General features: G+C 39.1%; 1 protein-coding gene across 2 annotated transcripts in view; it reads right to left on the bottom strand.

Annotated features, from left to right (window-relative positions):
* The window catches only part of asap2a (ArfGAP with SH3 domain, ankyrin repeat and PH domain 2a), a 59,564-nt gene that overhangs the window by 25,601 nt on the left and 13,629 nt on the right, over window positions 1–20,334 (bottom strand). For both annotated transcript variants that reach the window (XM_056768564.1, XM_056768565.1), the window contains exons 2-3: window positions 9,825–9,897; window positions 214–359 (exon numbers count right to left, since the gene is read on the bottom strand). In XM_056768564.1, the coding sequence (XP_056624542.1) occupies window positions 214–359; window positions 9,825–9,897 (219 nt within the window). The remainder of the gene's footprint in view (window positions 1–213; window positions 360–9,824; window positions 9,898–20,334) is intronic.

The following is a 20,334-nucleotide window of genomic DNA, read 5'->3' as shown; positions in this document are numbered from 1 at the left end:
CAGAATGACTGGAAATGTTCAGCTTAAGTTTATGAAGCGGAAAACCTGCAACTGCTAAGGCACATTCATGAAAGCTGATCTACCCTGTAGAGCAATGACTGAGGATCAGATTTTGGATCCAGGGGTCTTAGCACATTAACAGCTTGGACAAAAACCGTTTGAAACGCATTAGCGGCTCACAAAACTGACACATATAATCATTCATGTCCTCACCAGGTTCTTGAAGAGGGCTGTAAGCTCCTTGGTGAAGACTGAGAACTTGAGGAAGGCTGATCCCAGATCAGGGTCATCTCTGTACACACAGTTCTCTCCAAACTTCTCCAGCGCTTGTGTGTACTGTTCCTCATTCTCGACGTGAGCTGAAAACAGACCAAAGTGTCATGCAATATAAAATGTATACATATAAATTGTCAATGGACTAGAATGTGGTCATTTAAACCGATTACTCAAATGCCATTCATAAAAATAAACAAGTTAAATACAATATTTTACATGAACTAGTTGATCTGGTCTATTTTAACTATAGAAATATTATTTGCATACTGGCAATACAACATATAAAAATACATATATCACTTAAAATATACCATATATACATAATTTACTATTTATATTTTTTTTTTACATGTTCACTGTATGTAACTATAATTATATGACAAAAATCCTCTTTTTATAGTATCAAGTGTTTGGCTTTCATATTATGATTCTTTCCTACTCTTGGCTTTTTTCCTTTAACTCTGTTGTCCTGTGTTCCAGGATTATTATGTACACTTCATCTAGTCACACAGCTTCACATATCCACAGACACACACACCGCCTATTTATTGTTTTAGGGAGACTGTTCCACTCTGTCCATTGTTACTGTGTGATGACATAAAAAGATCCTGATATGGCTTGATGGAAATGTAAACAAACCAAAAATCCAAAGCTTCCTCTACATTCCATCAAATTACCAGATGTCTTTCTCTCCCGGGATAAAGCACAATCTTGCTTTAAAACATGAAAAACAAAAGCAAGCATGTAATTCTCTTGTCATGGTGCCGTCACACACTGATGTCGCAAAACTCCGTGCAGCTTGTCAACAGGGAAAATGTGTAATTTACAAGTACGAACATGCTGTAAAGTGTCAAGATGCTTTCCAGAGCACAAAGCAAACCAATATGGCCTGTTTGCAATTACCACCTGAAGCTCCTTCAAAGCTCCCTTGTGTGTGACCTTCCTCACACAAACTGGTTACCGTTATCTGCCATTTTTAGCACAATTTCCTCAAAAAAGACCTTTACCAAGAACAGCGTTTCTCTTCAACAATATATTTAATAAGTCAATGTCCTCTAATGAATAATACATGTGGCCAGTCCTTATTTCTCAGGTAAATCTGTTGAAGCGACGCATTGTGTCTAGATAGGTAGGGGGCAAACGGAGAGGAAGTGCACCATCTATCACTTTCTCACTCATGCATTGTCATGCAAGGTTCAGTTAGGGTAATGTCTGACAGCACATCGGAGTGCTACCCAGTGTAAAGTAACTTGTGTAAGGTTTATCCTAAGTTAGCAGGCCAATCTGCTATCAGAATGAATCAGAAATTCTTACCAAGATATTAAAGGTGCTGTCTGTAATAATTTTACTGAATTAAATCTAAACAATACCTTGGCATGTTTCTTAAATGTCTACTAACATATTAAGTTCATATACTGGCTTGTCCAAAAAACAATGCCAGTAATTCTACTCGATTTACCCACGAGTGAATTACAACTGATCGGTTGCCAGTTGGCGACAATCAGAGCTTTTGCAGCAAACAAACAATCTGGGTCAGAGACAGCAGATTCCAAAGAAATAAAATAAGAAAAGAATGACTATATTACTATAAATGTTTTTAAAAATTACAAAAAAAATCTATATTTTACAACTTAAAAGGAGTTATATACAATTGTATACAGTTATTTAAGCAAAACAGCAATATGACAATTTAAGCTTAGCAATCCAAAGTTATGAAACAGTTCATGTCATGTTTAATTATTGATCGGAAATATGCTGTTTAATTGTGACAATGAAACAGCGATTTTAGACATATATGCCTTCCCCCATTCAAATAGATAGGACTGTGGACTTGCTAGCATGTAAATTGCTGCCCAGAGGCATTGCAAACACAGACTTCCGTAAACGGACTTCGGTTTCACTTTGCAATTCGTGAGTTGACTGCCTAAAATAATGAGCTATGTTTAATTTCAAAATAAACAACTTCGGTTCTACAAAATTTTGTGACATTTAGTTAATCGAAGAATGAAAATTCTGTTCTGGAGTTCCCCTTTAAATAGTTTAAAGCATTTAACCTTAGTTCTATTAATTTAATGAAGCAACAAGAATGCTTCTTATGCACACAAAACAAAAAACCAGGTAGAGTACACATAAAAACAAAAAAGAAGTTGCAATGGTGTATTGTAGCGACAACTCGACACAACAAAACACAAAACAAACAAAACTTCCTACTCATCCAAAGCATTTACAGTGTATTCAATCTATAATTTATTAAAGCAACACTCCAATGTGTTTGATAAGCGCAATCGCTGTATAAGCTTCCCCATTGGCAGCACAAAACAAAATAATTTGTTTACTAAGCTGATGGAACAGACGAATGCAGAAACGTTCTTTGGAAACCAAGATGTCGCACTCTTTCACAGGCAGGGGATGGACGTGTGTACCGACCCGAACACAGAACATGCAGAGTGTGGTTGTTGGCGCTATGAGGGTGCTCAGGTAGCAGAGGCAGTCGATTTTGTCCGGATAAGAGTTGTTGTTATATAAATAGGCATTCTTTTAATGTCGAAAAACTATGTGAAAACAAGTGATGGTTAAACATGTATATGCAATTTGCTAGGATTTTAACCCATGACCTTAGCATTGGGTCATGCTGTAGTACTTCCCTTATTGGAACAGGAACTGTCATTCATGGATCTATACAAGTTGTAGTCTCAATTATCGCTTGGTGTGAAATATTTGTTATTTCAAAGACCTCATAGGAAAACCCTTGCCCTTAAGCCACTGCTCTACTGATCATTTAGGGAAAACAACATTCAATTCAACAGGTGAAATAGCAAACTCGGCAGGTTTCTGAAGTCCACTTGAGACTCTGAACATTACAGCAGATCTTGTGATCTCCACATGGTTTGACATTCACCGCAGGGGTTTTCACACAAAGACAAGTTTCCAGCTGATGTCGCCACTAATGTTATGACAATAAATCTTCAGGCCAGGTGGTGTGTATAACCTCAACACAGACTTTGTTTGGCCTTCAAACAGCCCCGTCTTGGTTTCTGCTACAGCGTTTCGATTAAGCATTTGTATGGGCCTTTTTGTTTTAAAAGCGACATATGAGCTCTCCACATCTTACAGACATCTGCAACAGTAAAACGATGCCTTTGAGCTGCCTACGACTTTAAAGTAACTCAATCCTCGAAGGTGGTTTGCCCTTTTGTGACCTTCTGGATGACAAACTGTCCAGCAAAAACAACTCAATGCCCTTCTCATCTATGGTATGTAAATGGATATATTGACCGTTTAAGGGTTAGTTCATCTAAAAATGAAAACTTGCTGTTAATTTATTCACCCCTGGGTCATCCAAGGTGTAGTAGACAATTACATCACCCATATCTTGGATGGCCTGAAGGTAAGTAAATTAGCAGCAAACATTCTATTAGATGGATATAAGATGTGTAAGGTCATTAAGACTTGTTATATAAACTTCCCGAAATAGTGCACAAAGTGCTCTCATGACCTGTATCTATCGGAGATTATTATACGGTGTCAACAGGCAACCCTGTGACCACAGACTCGGTTGTGAGATGAGACTGTAGTGTAGGAGGCTGGTCCAGGTGAGTAATGCTTTAGTCATTTTAAACACCTGTGTATACTTCACCTGATTCATAGGGTTATTGTAAGGAAAAATCCACCCTCGTATACCACAATCTATTTCTGAGTTTATTCAGCTCCAGATGTACCACTCACGCTTGTTGTTATGACCTTTGGAAGGGTGGATGAAAATTTGCAATGATGATATGGATATGCTGACGCTTTTGAGAGTGAACATGGAATGAATGTATGAGATTTTCAAATGTACTACTGTACCTCAGCTCGTTCTGGGTTTGATTCCACACAAAAATGTTTACTTTGAATGTTTTAGACTAACGTACCTCACAGGGATGCAATAATAAAGCTCACTCACGGTTTAATGCGAACCTCTGTTTATCACCCCAGGATTTGGGTTCGGTTCGGATGGTTTGTCACATTTAAGTGTATTTTCATTGTTCAATGCTTATGTGACAGGGAGAGTAAAAAGTTAAGTTTTTTTTTTTTTTTACTGAAATTCTATTTATTTAACTTGACTTATTTTATTATCTAAAAGCAAACTTGTACAAATTCCTGGTGTATTGAATAAATGTAAAGATTTACACTGGCAGCTCACATCAGTTTTGGGTTTACCGTTCAACATGCCAGTAAAATAAGCTTCTTGAAGAGGTTTTGCACATCACAGTATTTGAAGCGGGCCTGCAACAATGTGTCATGCATTCTGCCTTCTTTACAATGTTAAACTTGCTGTCTTCTCATAGTTAACATGGGCAACTTGTCAAAAATCAAGTTGGCCGTATTACGTAGTATTTCTGGGCTCTATTAGTCTATCACATAAAACTGTTTCGCAACAACTTTTCTTAGTCCCTTTCATTAAACAGACTTAGGCATGGTGCTGTAGATGCTCTTTCTGCATGTGTTGGTCGAGAGCCACGTGAACGTGCTGTGTAAGGTGGTAACGTATGCAGTGTAAAAATACATTCATGATGTGCCAAATTCAGACATTATCACTTTAGTACAACAGGCAATAGCCAGCAGGCGTCTGTTTTTCAGCATTATACTCAACAGCACATTGATTCTCGTGTTGCAGGCAGTGCCGCTTCACCGCCAGACCACCGTACGCTCTTAGATATTACTCGTAGGGATGCGTATATCTATCTCAGCGCACAGACATACAAACAGAGCCATTTCAGAGTGTAATTGAGCACAAGGAAATCATTTAAATGCAAAACCGGAAAACAGCAATTCACTTACATGTATTGAACCGTGGAGGTCGTACCGAACGGTTCAATATTATAGCGAGAATCGTGGCATCCCTATGCTGCAATATAACTTGACTCTTTTGACTTGCATGCACTAGAGACCATCACACTAGACTTCCATGCTATTGACTTCTATATATGCAAGTAATATCATATAGGTCGATACCCATGCAGGCTGTAGACGTTTTACACTCTGAAAGTTTAATGCTATGATCACTTTAAAACGGTTCAGTAAAAGGAAGGAAGAAGACGGGAACCGGCAAACATTTAATAAAATAACCAAAAAAGTAAAAAGGCAGCCGGCAGCCCCTCACGGACGACTGCCGGCGAATAACAAAAACCACAACTAAAATCCAGGCCTGGTCCTCTCTCCTTGACGGTATGGTCACTCGTCCTCATATGCTCCCAATCTCCTCCGTGATACGAGACCGGTGCGTGTACAGCTGACGCTCATTATCACTCACTCACTGGCCTCAACTCAAAGTCTAGTCCCGCCTACTTAACTACAGTCAAACTTAACTTTTAAATGGGTAATTCACCCAAAAATGAAAATTCTCATTTACTCATTTCAAACTTGTATGACTTTCTTTCTTCTACAGAACAGAAAGGAAAATGTTTTGAAGAATTATGGGTACCGCCTTTGTTCAGTTATCAACATTATTATGTAATAATAATTCAAATACATGATATATTATACCCAGTACATACACTTTATACAAAAGTATGGATCCTTGATACAGTAAACTGTTTAAGGACCCCATAAATGCGACCACTTCCATCCAATTCTGATTTTCTCTCTGCAGCCAGCAGCACGCTGTCAGACACAGAGCACTCTGCATAAATAACCCAGCACTGTCAGACAGAAGTGCTTGTTTCTTGGGCTGAAGTGAGAAAGATCTGTTGTGTCACGAGTGAAAGTTAATCTCCCTGATCTTGCTGGAAGAGGCACTGGCCGCTTACTCTGTAAAAGGCCCAGAGTAAATGAGATGGTATGAAGCGAGACTAAATAATATGGAGATTGCCCTGCATTTTTATATATTTTGAGAAATGTTTTGTGTCCGTAAAATGAAAGTTAATGGGGGCCAATGTTGTTTGATTACCAATGAAAAAAATATAGTCATAAAGGTTTGAAATAGCTTGAAAGTGCGTACGTAAATGTTGAATTTTCATTTTTTGTCAACTACTTCTTTAAGGCCTGGCTGAAAATCAGTAGCTCAGATGATGATTTATATTCTTACACATAAGATTGTTATTCGTTGTGCCTGTGTTCACTGCTGAATCTACCAAAGTAATGATAACAGATAGATGTTAATGTGAAAAGAGGTAGAAATCACAGCAGTGAATTCCACACTCCAGCAGTGATTATAACACACCGTTACTGATTCCTCCAGGTGTGAAGTAGACCTTATATCTGCAGAGCAGAGCTGTTGAAAAACATCAGTTTAACCACAGTTGAGAGCCCTCTGATGAGGAGATCTGTCTCTCATGTCACCCGTGAGAGATTTACTGTCCGGGCTGTCTAAAACCAGCTAAGAGCAGATGTCCCTGTTTCTCGCTGATAGTGGTTAAGAGCTGCGAAATTAATCAAACTTTCACCCGGGGTCACCGGCCTGAGAATTTCTATTACTGTGGGAGAACATTAAGCTGCTATCAAGGCTTATGTAATAAGGCTTTTCTAATTCAACTACATACAAAATAACACGTTTTGCTGATATAAAAGGAGTTGTGTTCTAGCTAGTGTATTAAACAGTGTACTAAACAAAGTGTACTTGAGCATATAGATGATCAATTTTAATACTTCCTAAAACTTAAAATTTTTAAATAGAATATGGGCAATTCTATAAAAATGTCAACCTTTAGATTAGATTAAGGCTTGTGCATAAGGTTTTCACCATACTGGTAAGTCAAATGTCGATATTTGGTGGTTAAGAATAGGGATGCACAATAAATTATTGGCCATATCAGTATCGGTCGACAAATGGTTATTTTTTATGTTATCGGCCGATAATAAAATTTAGGCCGATATATTATAGCTGCTGCACGCTGCTCAGAGTTAAATAATTGTGATCATTCATTTACTGCTGTTAGCAAAACATTGTTGATGTAGGCACAGCATGTAGATACATGTTTTAATGAATGTGAAACAAAAGCTTAGTTTGATTCAGACTGCTGTCTGAATGCTAGCCATCTTGAGACCTGTTAGACATGTGGTTATAAAGAACTCTTTTCTGGGTTCTGGAAGAACATTTATCATTTGTTTATTAAGTAAAGTTTGAAGGTTAAAGAATAGTTAACTGGTGTAAAGTAGGCTTGGTATATGATTTTCAGGCGAAAAAGAGAACTAATGGTTACCTTGTTTTCTGCAGTCAGTGTTTTCAAATAAAAGCACTTGTCCACTTTTTGCCTTTTGTTTCAGTTATAGGGAATTTTATATTAATATTTAGATACTGTATTTATGCCAATATATCAGTTATCGGCTTACAATGTAAAAGAATGATTGGTTATCGGCCAAAATTTAAACATCGCTGCATCCTTGGTTTAAATACTCATTGAGGTCTCTCAAAGTTTTTAAAGCACTTTTTAGGCATAGTTTTTCATAGTCCGTCCGGTAAGTGACTTGTCACATCTTTAATGGTTTCTATTCCTCATAAACGGGCACATGCAAATTAGAATAACATTTCTATTTTATGGTCTATTAAGAGCCATCCTGTCTCCATTTTTGGGGGTATTATTGCTTCTGGTTTGTACTTTTTAATTCACAGAAATCCTTAAAAGAGTCTTGTCTGTCAAAAAAAAAGAGTTACATCCACATCGGATGAATTTTTCTCCCTTTTAAGATTGAAAATTTGTACATAACCTGATATTTTACTGATGTCTGGATTCTATCATCAGGGGTTTAGTCAAATATAAACACATGGTTCAATTCAATATATTGGTAATAAATAAATTCTCTAAGCATCTATATTTCAAGTTTTGACTCAGAATGTCACATCGATAACACTAATAAAAGCCCATATGCTTTTTAAGCCAGCAATCTCTTACTGTTTTCCACTTGAGGAAAATGCTAGAAATTGACAGGCAAGATGCTCCAATAAACAAAAGTATTTACTTTTTCATTTTTTGGGAAGTCCTACAGTTTACCTACACTGGAAGTATTATTTTTGAAGAGAAATGACAGTACAAAAAGCACCTATTCAAAACCACACTAACTGTTAAACTGTGTCTGTTATGCAAATTTTGTCCCAATGTAAATGTGTCCCAATGTAAATACAACAATTCAAGTCAAAGATGTGTGGACTAGCAACATGCAAATAACCCAAAAAATAATTTGCTTCACGCACGACATGCATACAGGACAAGCCCCCAAACAGGAAACAATAACAGCCAAAACACTGGAAAGCCCATCAGCATGTATATGGCTAAAAAACACACACAGATAGACACAAAGGGTGTGTCCCGACACAGCTGTCCCCTGGGGTGTGGGAGACAGCTGTCCCGCCAGAACAGAGCCAGCAGTGTTACTGGAAATGTCCGGATCAGCAGAGCTCGCCCCTGTGTTCTCGGTCGGTCCCCCTCTTGCAGTTGAAACAAATTCAGTCTCTGAATGAGCAGTGTTGTCATACCCAAAGCAGGCGGCACAATGGAGAGCTCCTCAAGCTTAGTACCGGCAGCCGGTACAAAGAACAGTTCCCCAGTGCAGGCCGATAACTGGAGCCATTCAATCTAGAATCACTCAGAAACACTCCAAAGCGTTTATTATATTCAACTCGAGGAACGTGGTCTTGCCTACTGGATCACAAAAAAGATAAGAACTGCATCCTAACCAGACAATCGCATAATAAAGTGGCAACAAAAAGAGTAAAGCAAGATTTTTCTGTGATTGGTTACTAGCCCCACCCACAGTGACATCTCATTGGTCCAAAATCCCAATGAACCTTGCTAGACTACTATATGTAAAATCTGTTTTTCCCATAAGTCAATTCCGGCTATTTTTTTAAACATACATATATAGTTGAATCCTAAAAATATTTGTTTAATCGTGTGATTCAGTTGTTCTGATGGTTGTATTTAGTTCAAGCGTCTGTGTTGTGTTAAAAAACTGAAATAAAAAGTACTTCTGGACCAGCTTTGATTACGTCTTCCGAATTGGTAAATAGTCAACATGGAATACGTCCAGATTGTTTGTTATAAGTGCGTAAAGAAAGCTGCAATTTTATGTTTGAAACAGAGATGGCGCTATTCAGACAAAAATGACAAACTGCAGCTTTAAAGTTTATTATTAAAGTTAGTAAAATAATTCATGCAAGCTGTGCTCTGAAGGCTGCAGAGAGTGTTCAGTATATATAAAAACAACCCCTAACAGTACCAAATAACTCTATCAATAGACCATCTTAACCAATCTGTAGTTATAAGAGTGCAAAGGGAATCGAGCTCGGAGTTAAACCAAATGTTAGACCAAAGTAAGTATCAACCATTCTACTTTGCACATTCCAGTCTAAATTTCACAAAGGAACGCAATAATACAACATCGCTGAGTCTAAAATTGAATCACCAAATTTTCACACAAATCTCTTGCAGTGTTGTTTTCAAAATATCACACATCATATAGTGATAGCTATCAAGACGGAGTGGAGTTTGTTTCAGATAGATGTAGTGATGTGTCTTAAAAACTGTAATCGAATCACACTTAATGTCAGTGAAGAGGCTGAGAACACTTACCCAGACCAGAGGTGTAAATGGCCTTAACGGACTTCTTCATCTTGTACAGAACACTGCGGTCCACATCCAGGGCCTGATCACACAGAGAGAAAACAGAGAGATATGTTTTACATGTAGATTCATCTTAAGATTCACCCACAGTTGACACTTTCTCTCTCCAGTAAGCACTAATCTGATTGGCTGAAGCAATTTAAATTGACAGTTTACACACATATACAAATTATGTCTTCATTTACTCAACCTCGAGTCATCCATATCTGTCAACTTGTCCTAATGAACACAGAGAAAGATATTTGGAATAATGCTTGTAACCAAACCGTTCTTGGCCGTCATTGAGTATCCATAGTAGGAAAAATTAGCTTTCCTGCATTCTTCAAAATATCTTCTCATGTTCAACAGAACAAAAAAATGCATACACTTCAAAAGAACTTGAGTGAATGATGACAAGAGTTTTCATTGTTGTGTGAACTGTTCCTTTAAGCAAAAAGTTAGAATGCACATTTTTTTTGTACTGAAATTCATCATACTTTAAGGTTTTTACATTTCCACAATTTTCGGTGTGCTTTCTGTACAACTTGGCTGTGTCATTTATTCTTTTGTCACTGTAATATTGAGCTATCGTGCATCTTTGATTACTCTGCCCCTAAACGGCACACAGACAAAACAAAATCGGCGTTATAAGTCCATCACTCCGCTCTTCTGATTCTTGAAGAATTTAGGCTCCTAAAAACACAGACATTTGCTGCAGACTACCACGACTACACTACATGTCTCTTAGTGGTAACATAGATGTACATGATAATCAGTTCTACTGTTACTACACACATTTATCAAAGATGCCTAATTATATTCAGGTCACATTCTGCTATAAATCACATCATAAATTAAGGAGTCCTTCACAGCTGGAAGAGCTAAACTCCCTCTCCCCTCTCAAAGACTCTTGTGTGTATGTGTGTGCGTGTATGTTTAGAATGCAGTCCCTGCTGTCCAAGTCTGCAGGTGATTCATTATTCAAAAGCAAACTCCTAAAAATATTCAGAAGCAATCCATGCTCAGCAGGAGTGTGGCAAGTCGGCAGGCAGGCCCGTGTAACTGAACCTGTACCCATCCACAAAAGAAGATTCCCTCAGGAGCACCACAACAATATGCCAGCTGAAAGGACTATAAAATTCAGTGCAAGTAATAAACTGTAACATTAAAACGAAATATGACGTTATGTACTGTAATACAATTTCCCAGTTGCACAGAAATGTCTTACACAAGGCAAGTCAGATGGGTTGTAAACAGGAATTCTTGTTGATTTAAAGCAAAACATGCCTTGCGTGTGAATGTTTGTAAAATGCAATAAACTTTTTTCTGATGATTTTGCAATAACACAAATATAATCGACATGGTACAACCAAGTACGACGTTGTTTAAGTAATCATGGAGTACTATGATATTTCCATCTATGACCATCATTGTACTTATTTGTAAAGGTAAAATGTAAGGTTGACGTATTTGGACTCTTCATAGAGTTGTTTTATCAACTTAAGAGGAAAGCATATAGGCAGTGAAATTTAATATAAACCTGATAACAATCAAATATCTGTGGCAAGCTGTAATATAGGGAACTAAAGTATGAATGTGATAGTTCCTCTGCACGTTCTGTATTTTTAATTACTAGTTGGACTGTAGGTAGGTGGTGACATCACTCCCTGTGAAAAACCTGACAAATCTCATAATCCCAAGTAAAAGTTTTTTTTCCAGTTTATTGATTTACATGTAAATGCGTGAAAAGTATAAAACTATATTTTCATTACATAATCGCTTATTGAGAAAATATAAACACACTCACTGTTATATACCTGCAATATATATGCAATTAAAAGGATAATTTACCCAAAAATAAAAATTCTATCGTCATTTATTTACGCTAATGTCATTCAGGTTCATACAGTGGAAGTCAACGGGGGCCGATATTTTTCGTTTACCAACATTCTTCAAATTATCTTTTGTATACTGCAGAAGAAAGAGTCATACAGGTGTGGATTGACATGAGGGGGAGCAACTAAAAAAAAAGTTCCTCTGGTGAAATACACACTGCTACTGATCTAGATCAGATTGGATCACCTGACTTTCCTTTATCACTCGGGACACTGTTCATATGAGCCCCAATTAAACACCCACATTTGGCCCATTCTCACATGAATCTTCACTGGCACCAACATTGAGGAAGGTAAATCCAGCATTTATTAATTATTATTGTTTATTTTTTAAACATGTCACAGGGAAGCTTTCTCAGTGTTCGCCTGATGGCTTTAGCCATGTTTAACTTTGCTGAGTATTCGGTTTCAGAGCGGCAGGCAGCACTGATGATGCTTTTACTCATGATGGGGAGGCGGAACATGAACCCCCAAAGCAATTTGACTACGTGACAAAGCAAAAATGTTTCACCTATCACGAAACACAATTTTTTACAACCTAAAGCATTCTCACTGCCTACATTAGCAGCATCATAGCCATTACAAAACCTCAAAAGTGTCCACTTTAGATCGCTCCACAGAGTGAGTTTAGATCTGCAGGTCAATTTCCTCTCTCTCAAATGTCTGGACTTTAGAATAGATGTCAGCTGTATAAACCATGAGTTTCTGTTTTATGTGCGAAAGAGGTGCATTAGAGTGATGGGCAGTAAAATCTGAAAGTCTGATCAAGTAGCTCTCTGTTATCTGAAACCACCACCAGACTCCATCTATCTTAATCTCTTCAGGCTCTGTACTGCTTCTCTTTTGAGGGGGTAAATAATCTTATTTTATTGGTCTATATAAGTGAGGCACTCAACAACATGACCCATCACAGAAGGTTAATACTATAAGAGGCTTATTTGTGTGTGGCAAAAATTATCAGTCTGGATAGCATCAAAACAAAATGTAGATACACATCACATTAACAGCAGAAAACTTCAAAGGGACTTTTTTAATTTTATATGATTGCAGAATGAAGGTCACAAGAGTGCAAAATGGAACAAGGGACAAAAAAGAGCTCCATCTGAAACTCAACTGAAAACGGAAACCACTTTACAAAGTCTGTAAAGCCAGCACATAGATCTGTGGTGCTCAAGTGGGAAATGTGGGTTTGATTGAACCTACCCTTCTCTCTGTCCATGGTTTCCTGTACCATTTCTGTTATTGTCAATAAAGATGTGTGCATAAAAACAGTCATTACTATGTCTATGATATTATCATCGAATACGTCACATTACTAATACACAAACATTTAGAATGTGCATTGTAATACAGTCATTTTTTTTGCTCCCTTAAATTTTTATCAGATTAATAAATCTTTTTACCAATAAAAAATAAGTTAAGCAGTTTCAACTTATTTACAGAAACGTACAAATAGGCAAAATTTAAAACCGCAAGTTGAAATTACTTGTAAAAGTCAATTTGATTGCACTTAAAACTTTAAAGCAGCAAAAAATGAGTCTATATTTTTTGGTATATTACAAAAAAATACTTGACTAGTAAAAAGCAAATATCACTGCTGTCCTTCTGAAACCTTGTATCCCAGTATTTTGTGATATTTATTTTTGCCATAAATCATTACTATTAGTCACCCTTTATTTTTGTCACTGGCTTCAGCGAAAATATAACCAATCTAGCAAAGACAGAAACCAAATGCTCAAAAAAAACAAAAACAAAAAACATCACACGTGTATAAATAACTGCCCTGCTTCACGTCTCAAGTAGAACACCAAACCCTTTTAAGTAAAAGCAAAGGGCTTAAACTTTTACACCCCACTGCTCATATTATAAAGATTGGAAGGAGGCTACATTCACACACAAGCTGTTATGACAACACAGTAGCATTCACATGCCTCTTTCCACATTAATCTTCATCGGTTTTAATTGAAGTCCTTGTAGCGCTAAATGGGGTCCTCAAAGGAATGCAGAAGCCAAAACTTAAGAGTGCTCATCAAACTTAATCAGACCATGTTAACAGTGAAATGAAAAGAGCTACATCAAAAGAAACGTCTATTTCAATCAGCATTTGAATTATTATATTTTCATTGTGTTAAAACATTATTGACAGAACCTCTGTGAATGAGCTGACAAATTGTCAAGAAGGCGTTCTGACAGTGTGAAATGAATTAGGCCCCTGCCACATGCTCACATTTAACTGAAGAGATACCTTACTCAAACTGAAGCAGTTTTCTAGGGTACTCTGTAACAGCTACATTTAAAACATAAAATGCCACAGAAGCTACTTCAATGTTCTTTGGCTTTATTCTTTTCCTAAAAGTGTCACATCATTATCATTCGCAGGACTCAGGTGATAATGGGAGACACAGCTTCTCCCACAGAAATGACACATTTCTTATACTTTGCATCATTGTGCAGTTTTGGCAACACAACAGTGTTCTGAACAGCATCACTTGCTTTATTTCCGCTAACTAATGTATAACAGACAAAGCGAATGCTGCCAACACATTACAGAACCGAATGTTTGATGACTATCCCAGCACAGTAAAATAGGGACCTTCAAGTCAATATGACGTCAGGCACCATCTGTCCTGCTCGAGTCTGGACAGCAGCATGTTTGAAGATGCCAGGCCATGGCTGGGGTGACTGTGTCACTCTATATTCCCCACGCTGGCGGGAGAGAGCTTGGTTTCAAAGCTTATCGCCCTACTCAAGCAACAGTGATCGTAATTTATGGGTCACCAGGGAAGAGACACCGCGCACATGGGCAAATGGTAAGAACTTTCTCCTGACAGATGCTACCTTGTGTTATATAGCAGGTCAAAACATCCAAACAATACTTCCATTTCATGGATGCAAAAACACTAAAAATATCTTGTTTTTGTGTTATATACAGATTTTGAACATGAGTGTGAATAAATGCATGCTTAAATTTTGTATCAAAGTTTGCATATATGGTAACAAAAAATTATAACATTGAAAACTTTGAAACCTCTCAACAAAAGGTTTTTATAAAAGCATACAATGCTTTTCTATTCTTTTCAAAAGCGTTTTATAAATGACCACAACCATAGACACCAAAATAACGTGTGTAAGCTCAGCTCAGCATCATCCGTGAAACAGCTCAACCACAACAAGCCATAACCAGAGAAATGGCTGACCACAGCAAGGCCCTTATCTACAGTCTTGTTAAATCAGACTTGGCAAGATTTAATACACTTACCCTACGCTTCCTAAGGTTTTAAACGCCTTTGTAAATTGGGAATAGGTTGAATCTAAGACTTAAGGTGCGTCCCAAATCAAGCACTTATGCACTACTCTCCGCCCAATTCTCAATCGCAACTTATGTTTCATTGTGACTTTAAAACTAATTTGTCAGATCATTTATCATGTTCTTTTATCAAAATGGCTCAAAACTGATCGACACATTTTCCACAATTTCACCTTGCATGTAAGAGCTTTAAAGGTGTAGTTCACCCAAAGATGACAATTCTGTCATCATTTACTCACCCACAGGATTGTAGAACACAGAATACATTTTGTAGACTGTGGGTAACCGAACAACAGCGGGTCCCATTCATTTCTATTGTACGGATACAAAACCAATGTACGTCAATGGTTACCGCCGTTATTTGGTTTCGGGCTGGGATCGTGATTCACACTAACTATACCCGTCTAGGGCGATTCTGAAATCTCAAAGGCTTCAATTCTGTGTTTAATGCACAGCTCTTCCGTGAACTACGGCTCTTTGATCAGAAGAAAGTACTGCTCCATCTAAAATCACTAGGAGATTAAGTCGTTTATAACAGGCATTTGAAAAAGCAACACTCATCAAACATCATTATTATAAATGAACTTTATTATCACGAAAAATACCTGAAAAGGTTTAAAGAACTGCAATAGAATTTGCCCATTGGCATATCCTCGAACTACGTGTGTAAATGGTACTTCTTCTGCGGCCCATATTTGGAGTTTCTGCGTGAGAGCGCCTCTGGCTTTTGGATGTGACGACATATTTTAACCGTAATTCACTGAGAAAATGAGAATTGTTACCGACATTCTTCAAACTGTCTGCAGTTTCCCAATGTTTTGTTTTCATATGTCTGCCGTGTAAAATCACAACCGAATAAAATAAAAATATCATTGGATGAGATGCAATAATACAGCTTCTGACACGTTCTGCATTTTTAATTACTAGTTCGACTGTAGGTAGGTGAAAAACCTGACAAATCTCATAATACCAAGTAAATAGGGTTTGCCAGTTTATTGATTTACATGTATTGATTTACATTTTCATATTCGGGTGCATAAGATAGAGTCATACAGGTATGGACTGACATGAGGGTGAGTAAATAATGAAAGAATTTTCATATATTCGGGTACACTATCCCTTTAAAGACTAGCAGTGCTTTCAGAAAACAAGGCATGAGACTCCTTGAATTGCTAACACCGAAAAAATCAGAAGGATCAAAAAGTTTGAACTCTGATGTCATCGTACAGCTACTTATGAACACAGCCGTGTCCCAGCTGTATTCATATGCTGTATTTTAACAGATTCCAGGGCAGGCCCACTGAACATGGTGGGAACAGCCATGACTCTGTCTGCATTGTTCTCAGATTTGCAAGTATTTGATGACGGTATTTCTAAACTTAGCCAGGTCCCTTCCATTCCCACCTACCCAAAGTAAAAAAACAAAAGCGATTTTGCAATCTAATTTATCGTTTTGTACTTCCTCTCGCTCTATATTCCAATGCAACCCAGATGTGAGTGCCGCCTACTTTAAAGCGCAAATTAGGAATCATAGGAGCGTCGTCTGCAGAGCACGTGTCTGGCTCCTGTCTGGTGTCATTTTATTCCCACTTTCATCCCCCCAAACCAGACGAAAAAGATATTCCGAACACAGCTGAACTTGGGCCAAAAAGGGCTGTGCGGAATGCAATTATCCAATTCTGAGGGGAAAGGGAGCCGGTTATCAAGCAGGTTTCACGAAGACACCAGATGTTTTTATTCGACAAAAAAACATTCTGAGAAGGCAAAGAGGTGGTGAAGTTTTGGGCTCCTTCATGTGTGATATGTGACACCAATCTATTCTTTGTGAATGTGAACCAAGAGAGTGCTGTGTTATTATGGAGCAGTCAGATACTCCAGACAGGCAATAAACTCCACCCTGTGTGGTCCGGTCATGTGTTGGAGGCGTGGGTGTGATTGCTGACTCGCAAGTGTCTAATTTGTCTCAAACCTGAATGAGAGTTAAATTTATCTTCATGAGAAGTGTTTTAAAGTGCTTGCATGAGACTTGCTCTCACATAAAGTATATGATAAATAGTATCAAGCTAAGGCAATTTATTATATCTTGAAATTTATATCAGGGGTTGCATTAAACGAAGATTCTCCATCATTGACTTTTTTATACCAGTGACTGAAAAATCTGAAGGCCGTCTTTCATTTTGGCAGTTTGTAATTCCCCCTTTTGTCGAGTTTGTAGCATCCAATCATTTCCGTTCATTTTCCCATTCATTTTCAATTGAAAACCTTTTTGCACTTTTAACAATAACACAGCGATCTCTAACGTTGTGTGTGCCGTTGTTTCTGGATCTTATTCTGCAAAGCCTGCATCTGTCATTCAATCAGAACCTCTCACCGCATGCTCTCGTACACACAAACCAGTGATGTGGGGCTTACAGACTTTTTTCCTAAAGAGAGCGACAGCGACAAGCTTCATTTTGGATAAATGAACCTTAACTTTCAGTGAGTGGAAAAATGTCTCTCTGCATCTTCTCCGTTCATGACCTAACAGCAGCTTAAAGTTAATGCTAATTGAATTAATGAATGAATGAATGATTACAAAAACGTGTGTACAAGCACCTGTCATTGTTGCTGAATGGACACATGAACATTTGTCTGTAATTAGTATTTTAGGTCTGACAACAGAAACATAAACGACTTCGGCTTTATTGGGTTTTCAAATACAGTAAGTTCATAGAACGCATGTACTAAGTAGCACGTGATATCACCTTATACCATAGTGAAGAGTGAAAATAGATTATGACAGATTTTTATGAAGCCTGACCATCAAAATGATGGACAATGAAAAAGTCTAGCGCAACCTCTAATATTTATATAAATGGTTTGGCAAGAATGTGTGAAAGACAGACAAAACCAGCTTATCAAGAACACGATTCAAAACGTTGTGGCAAAGGCTTTTTGGATTAACTGTGAAACAGTTTGCCTCTTGTGTCCTCAACCCGTCTGGGAGATTCCTGTCTCTCAGTTTGGGTCGAGTAGAATAGAGGTTTTTGAGTAATGGAAGAGAATTTGATCTGGTGGTTTGTCTGGTATTTTACTGCGCACACTCTGACCCTAGATCAGACAGGGACATCCGCCCGTCAGTATCAGGGATAGAACTCATGGTTCACATGTGATCTGTTATAAAAACGCGGTTCAATAGCAAAGACTAGCCAAATCAACTAGCTGTACTCTTGATGCCGACAACAAAAACCATCAAATTTTTGTCTAATTTATTAGACACGTAAAATTGCAAAAATGAAGGTGTCGGAAACAAAAGATGATTCATTCAAAAGCAAATGCTCACCCAGACCTGACTGAAATGCCTCATGTCACCACAACACCACAAATCTAGGTCAGTTTGTGTTATGAGTTGACTAAAGTGCAAGTTATAGTCGTGCGTAGGACCCTAAGTGGACCGCAAGCGCTGGGATTGGTCTGTTTGAACCCCTCCCTTAGGTAAAAAAAAACTCTGCGATGGTCATGTTTATTCAAACGCATTTATCTATGTCTATATCTATCTATATCTATATATATCTATGTAAAATATTTGTACTTCTGTATTTAACATCTCAAATCTGCTTACTTGCCGCTATCACTGCTAATGCTTCTCAAACGAGCTGCTTCTTCTTCGGCTCTTGTCTTGGTTACACATGCAACACGCGCGTGGACACTGATGCATAGTGGTCATTGCCTTTCGACGCGGACAACGACGTAGAAGTATAAATGAAAACCAACATGTAGGCCACGGCATAAAGGCCACAGCATAGGTCCTACGCATATCTAAAAATCGGCCTTAAGTCCGCCCAAATGTATATTGACACCAGTGCTTTTTTTTAGCTGATTGTGTCTTTTTTAATAGTAAGTCTGTTTAGTCCTAGTCTAAGACTCCGAGGTCAATGCCAAGGACTGTTGGCTGAACCTGATGCATATGGCCCACTTTGAAACAACACAAAGCTGTCTGAAAAAAGTAGTTAGCTGTTTACATTTGTTTATAAAAGAGTTCCCTTTCTGTCGGTCTCTCGACGTTGTGTCGAGAACGACAGATGGGGTTCGCCCTTGAGAACCAATCAACTCTGACTACTATAGAAAAGGCCAATGAAATTTGGCGAATGCAATTTGCATGCCGGGCTCCGCCCCCGGAAATCCGGTATAAAAGGAGGCCGGCGTGCAGCATTCACTTACCTTTTGTTCTTCAGAGCCATCGCTCATGAGTACAACTCAGGATTCAATCCTCTACAACTACACGCTGGTGCTACGACGTGTTACAGCGGATCGTCCCTTCCTGCAGCGACCTTCCCCTGGGCGTCTCGGCGGTTCCGGAGGTGTTAGAGATTTTTTCTAAAAGTCCTTTTCAGGACTGACTGAGCATTCTCCAGCGCGGCATGTCCCGCTGTTCTCTTGGGTGCGGCACCCTCATCGAGGAGGGGGATGGACACGATCGCTGCATTAGGTGTCTGGGCGTCCAGCACACTGAAGCAGCGTTCGTTGACACATCTGCCTGCACTGCGGGCAGATTGTCATTCAGAAGTTGCGGTCACGGGTGGCTGTCTTCCTACGGGAACCAGCCACCATTTCGTCTGCTACCCGGGCTGTGACATCTGTGGCTACGGCCCCGATGACCACCCACGTTAGCAGCGTTAGTGATACGGGGAACTCTGCGAACGTAAACCCGCCAGCCAAGTGCTCACGGGCCGATCGCACCCCGATTCGCTCTTCTGAACGTTCCCCAACCGGCGGTGGCATACCGTCCGGATCCTCACGCACACACTCGGAAACGATGTGTGACGTAGATGAGATGTCGCTCGCAGCATCGGAGGGAGACTGGCATCCGACTCTGCCGAATCCAAACTCCACCCCCAGCGGTCGAGTTCAGGAGGAAGCAGAAGTGATGTCATCCGTGCTAACCCGGGGATGCGTGGTTCCCGAGGTCGGTGCGCGGTGCAAACCGCGCCCACCCCGGGTGCCATGTTTTTCCCGGAGGTGCATGAGGAGCTGTGTAAAACTTGGAACGCTCCACTCACGGACCGTTCCAGTGAAACCAGCTCCGGCTCCCTTACTTCCCTCGATGGTGAGGCAGCCAAGGACTGCGTCGAGATCCCCCGGGTGGAACGTCCGCCTGCGGTGCACCTGTGCCGCGGACGGCTACCACCTGGGGGGGGATCGACCACTCCTACCGTCCAAAGCACGTAAGACTTCGGCATCACTGGTGTCGAAAGCTTGCGATGTTGCGGGCCAGGCTGCCTCCTCTCTCTATGCCTTG

Source organism: Triplophysa dalaica, chromosome 15, assembly GCF_015846415.1.
Source record: "Triplophysa dalaica isolate WHDGS20190420 chromosome 15, ASM1584641v1, whole genome shotgun sequence".
NCBI classification, from domain to species: domain Eukaryota; kingdom Metazoa; phylum Chordata; class Actinopteri; order Cypriniformes; family Nemacheilidae; genus Triplophysa; species Triplophysa dalaica.
The sequence above is the reverse complement of the archived record's forward strand: the minus strand, read 5'-3'. Positions and strand labels throughout refer to the sequence as shown.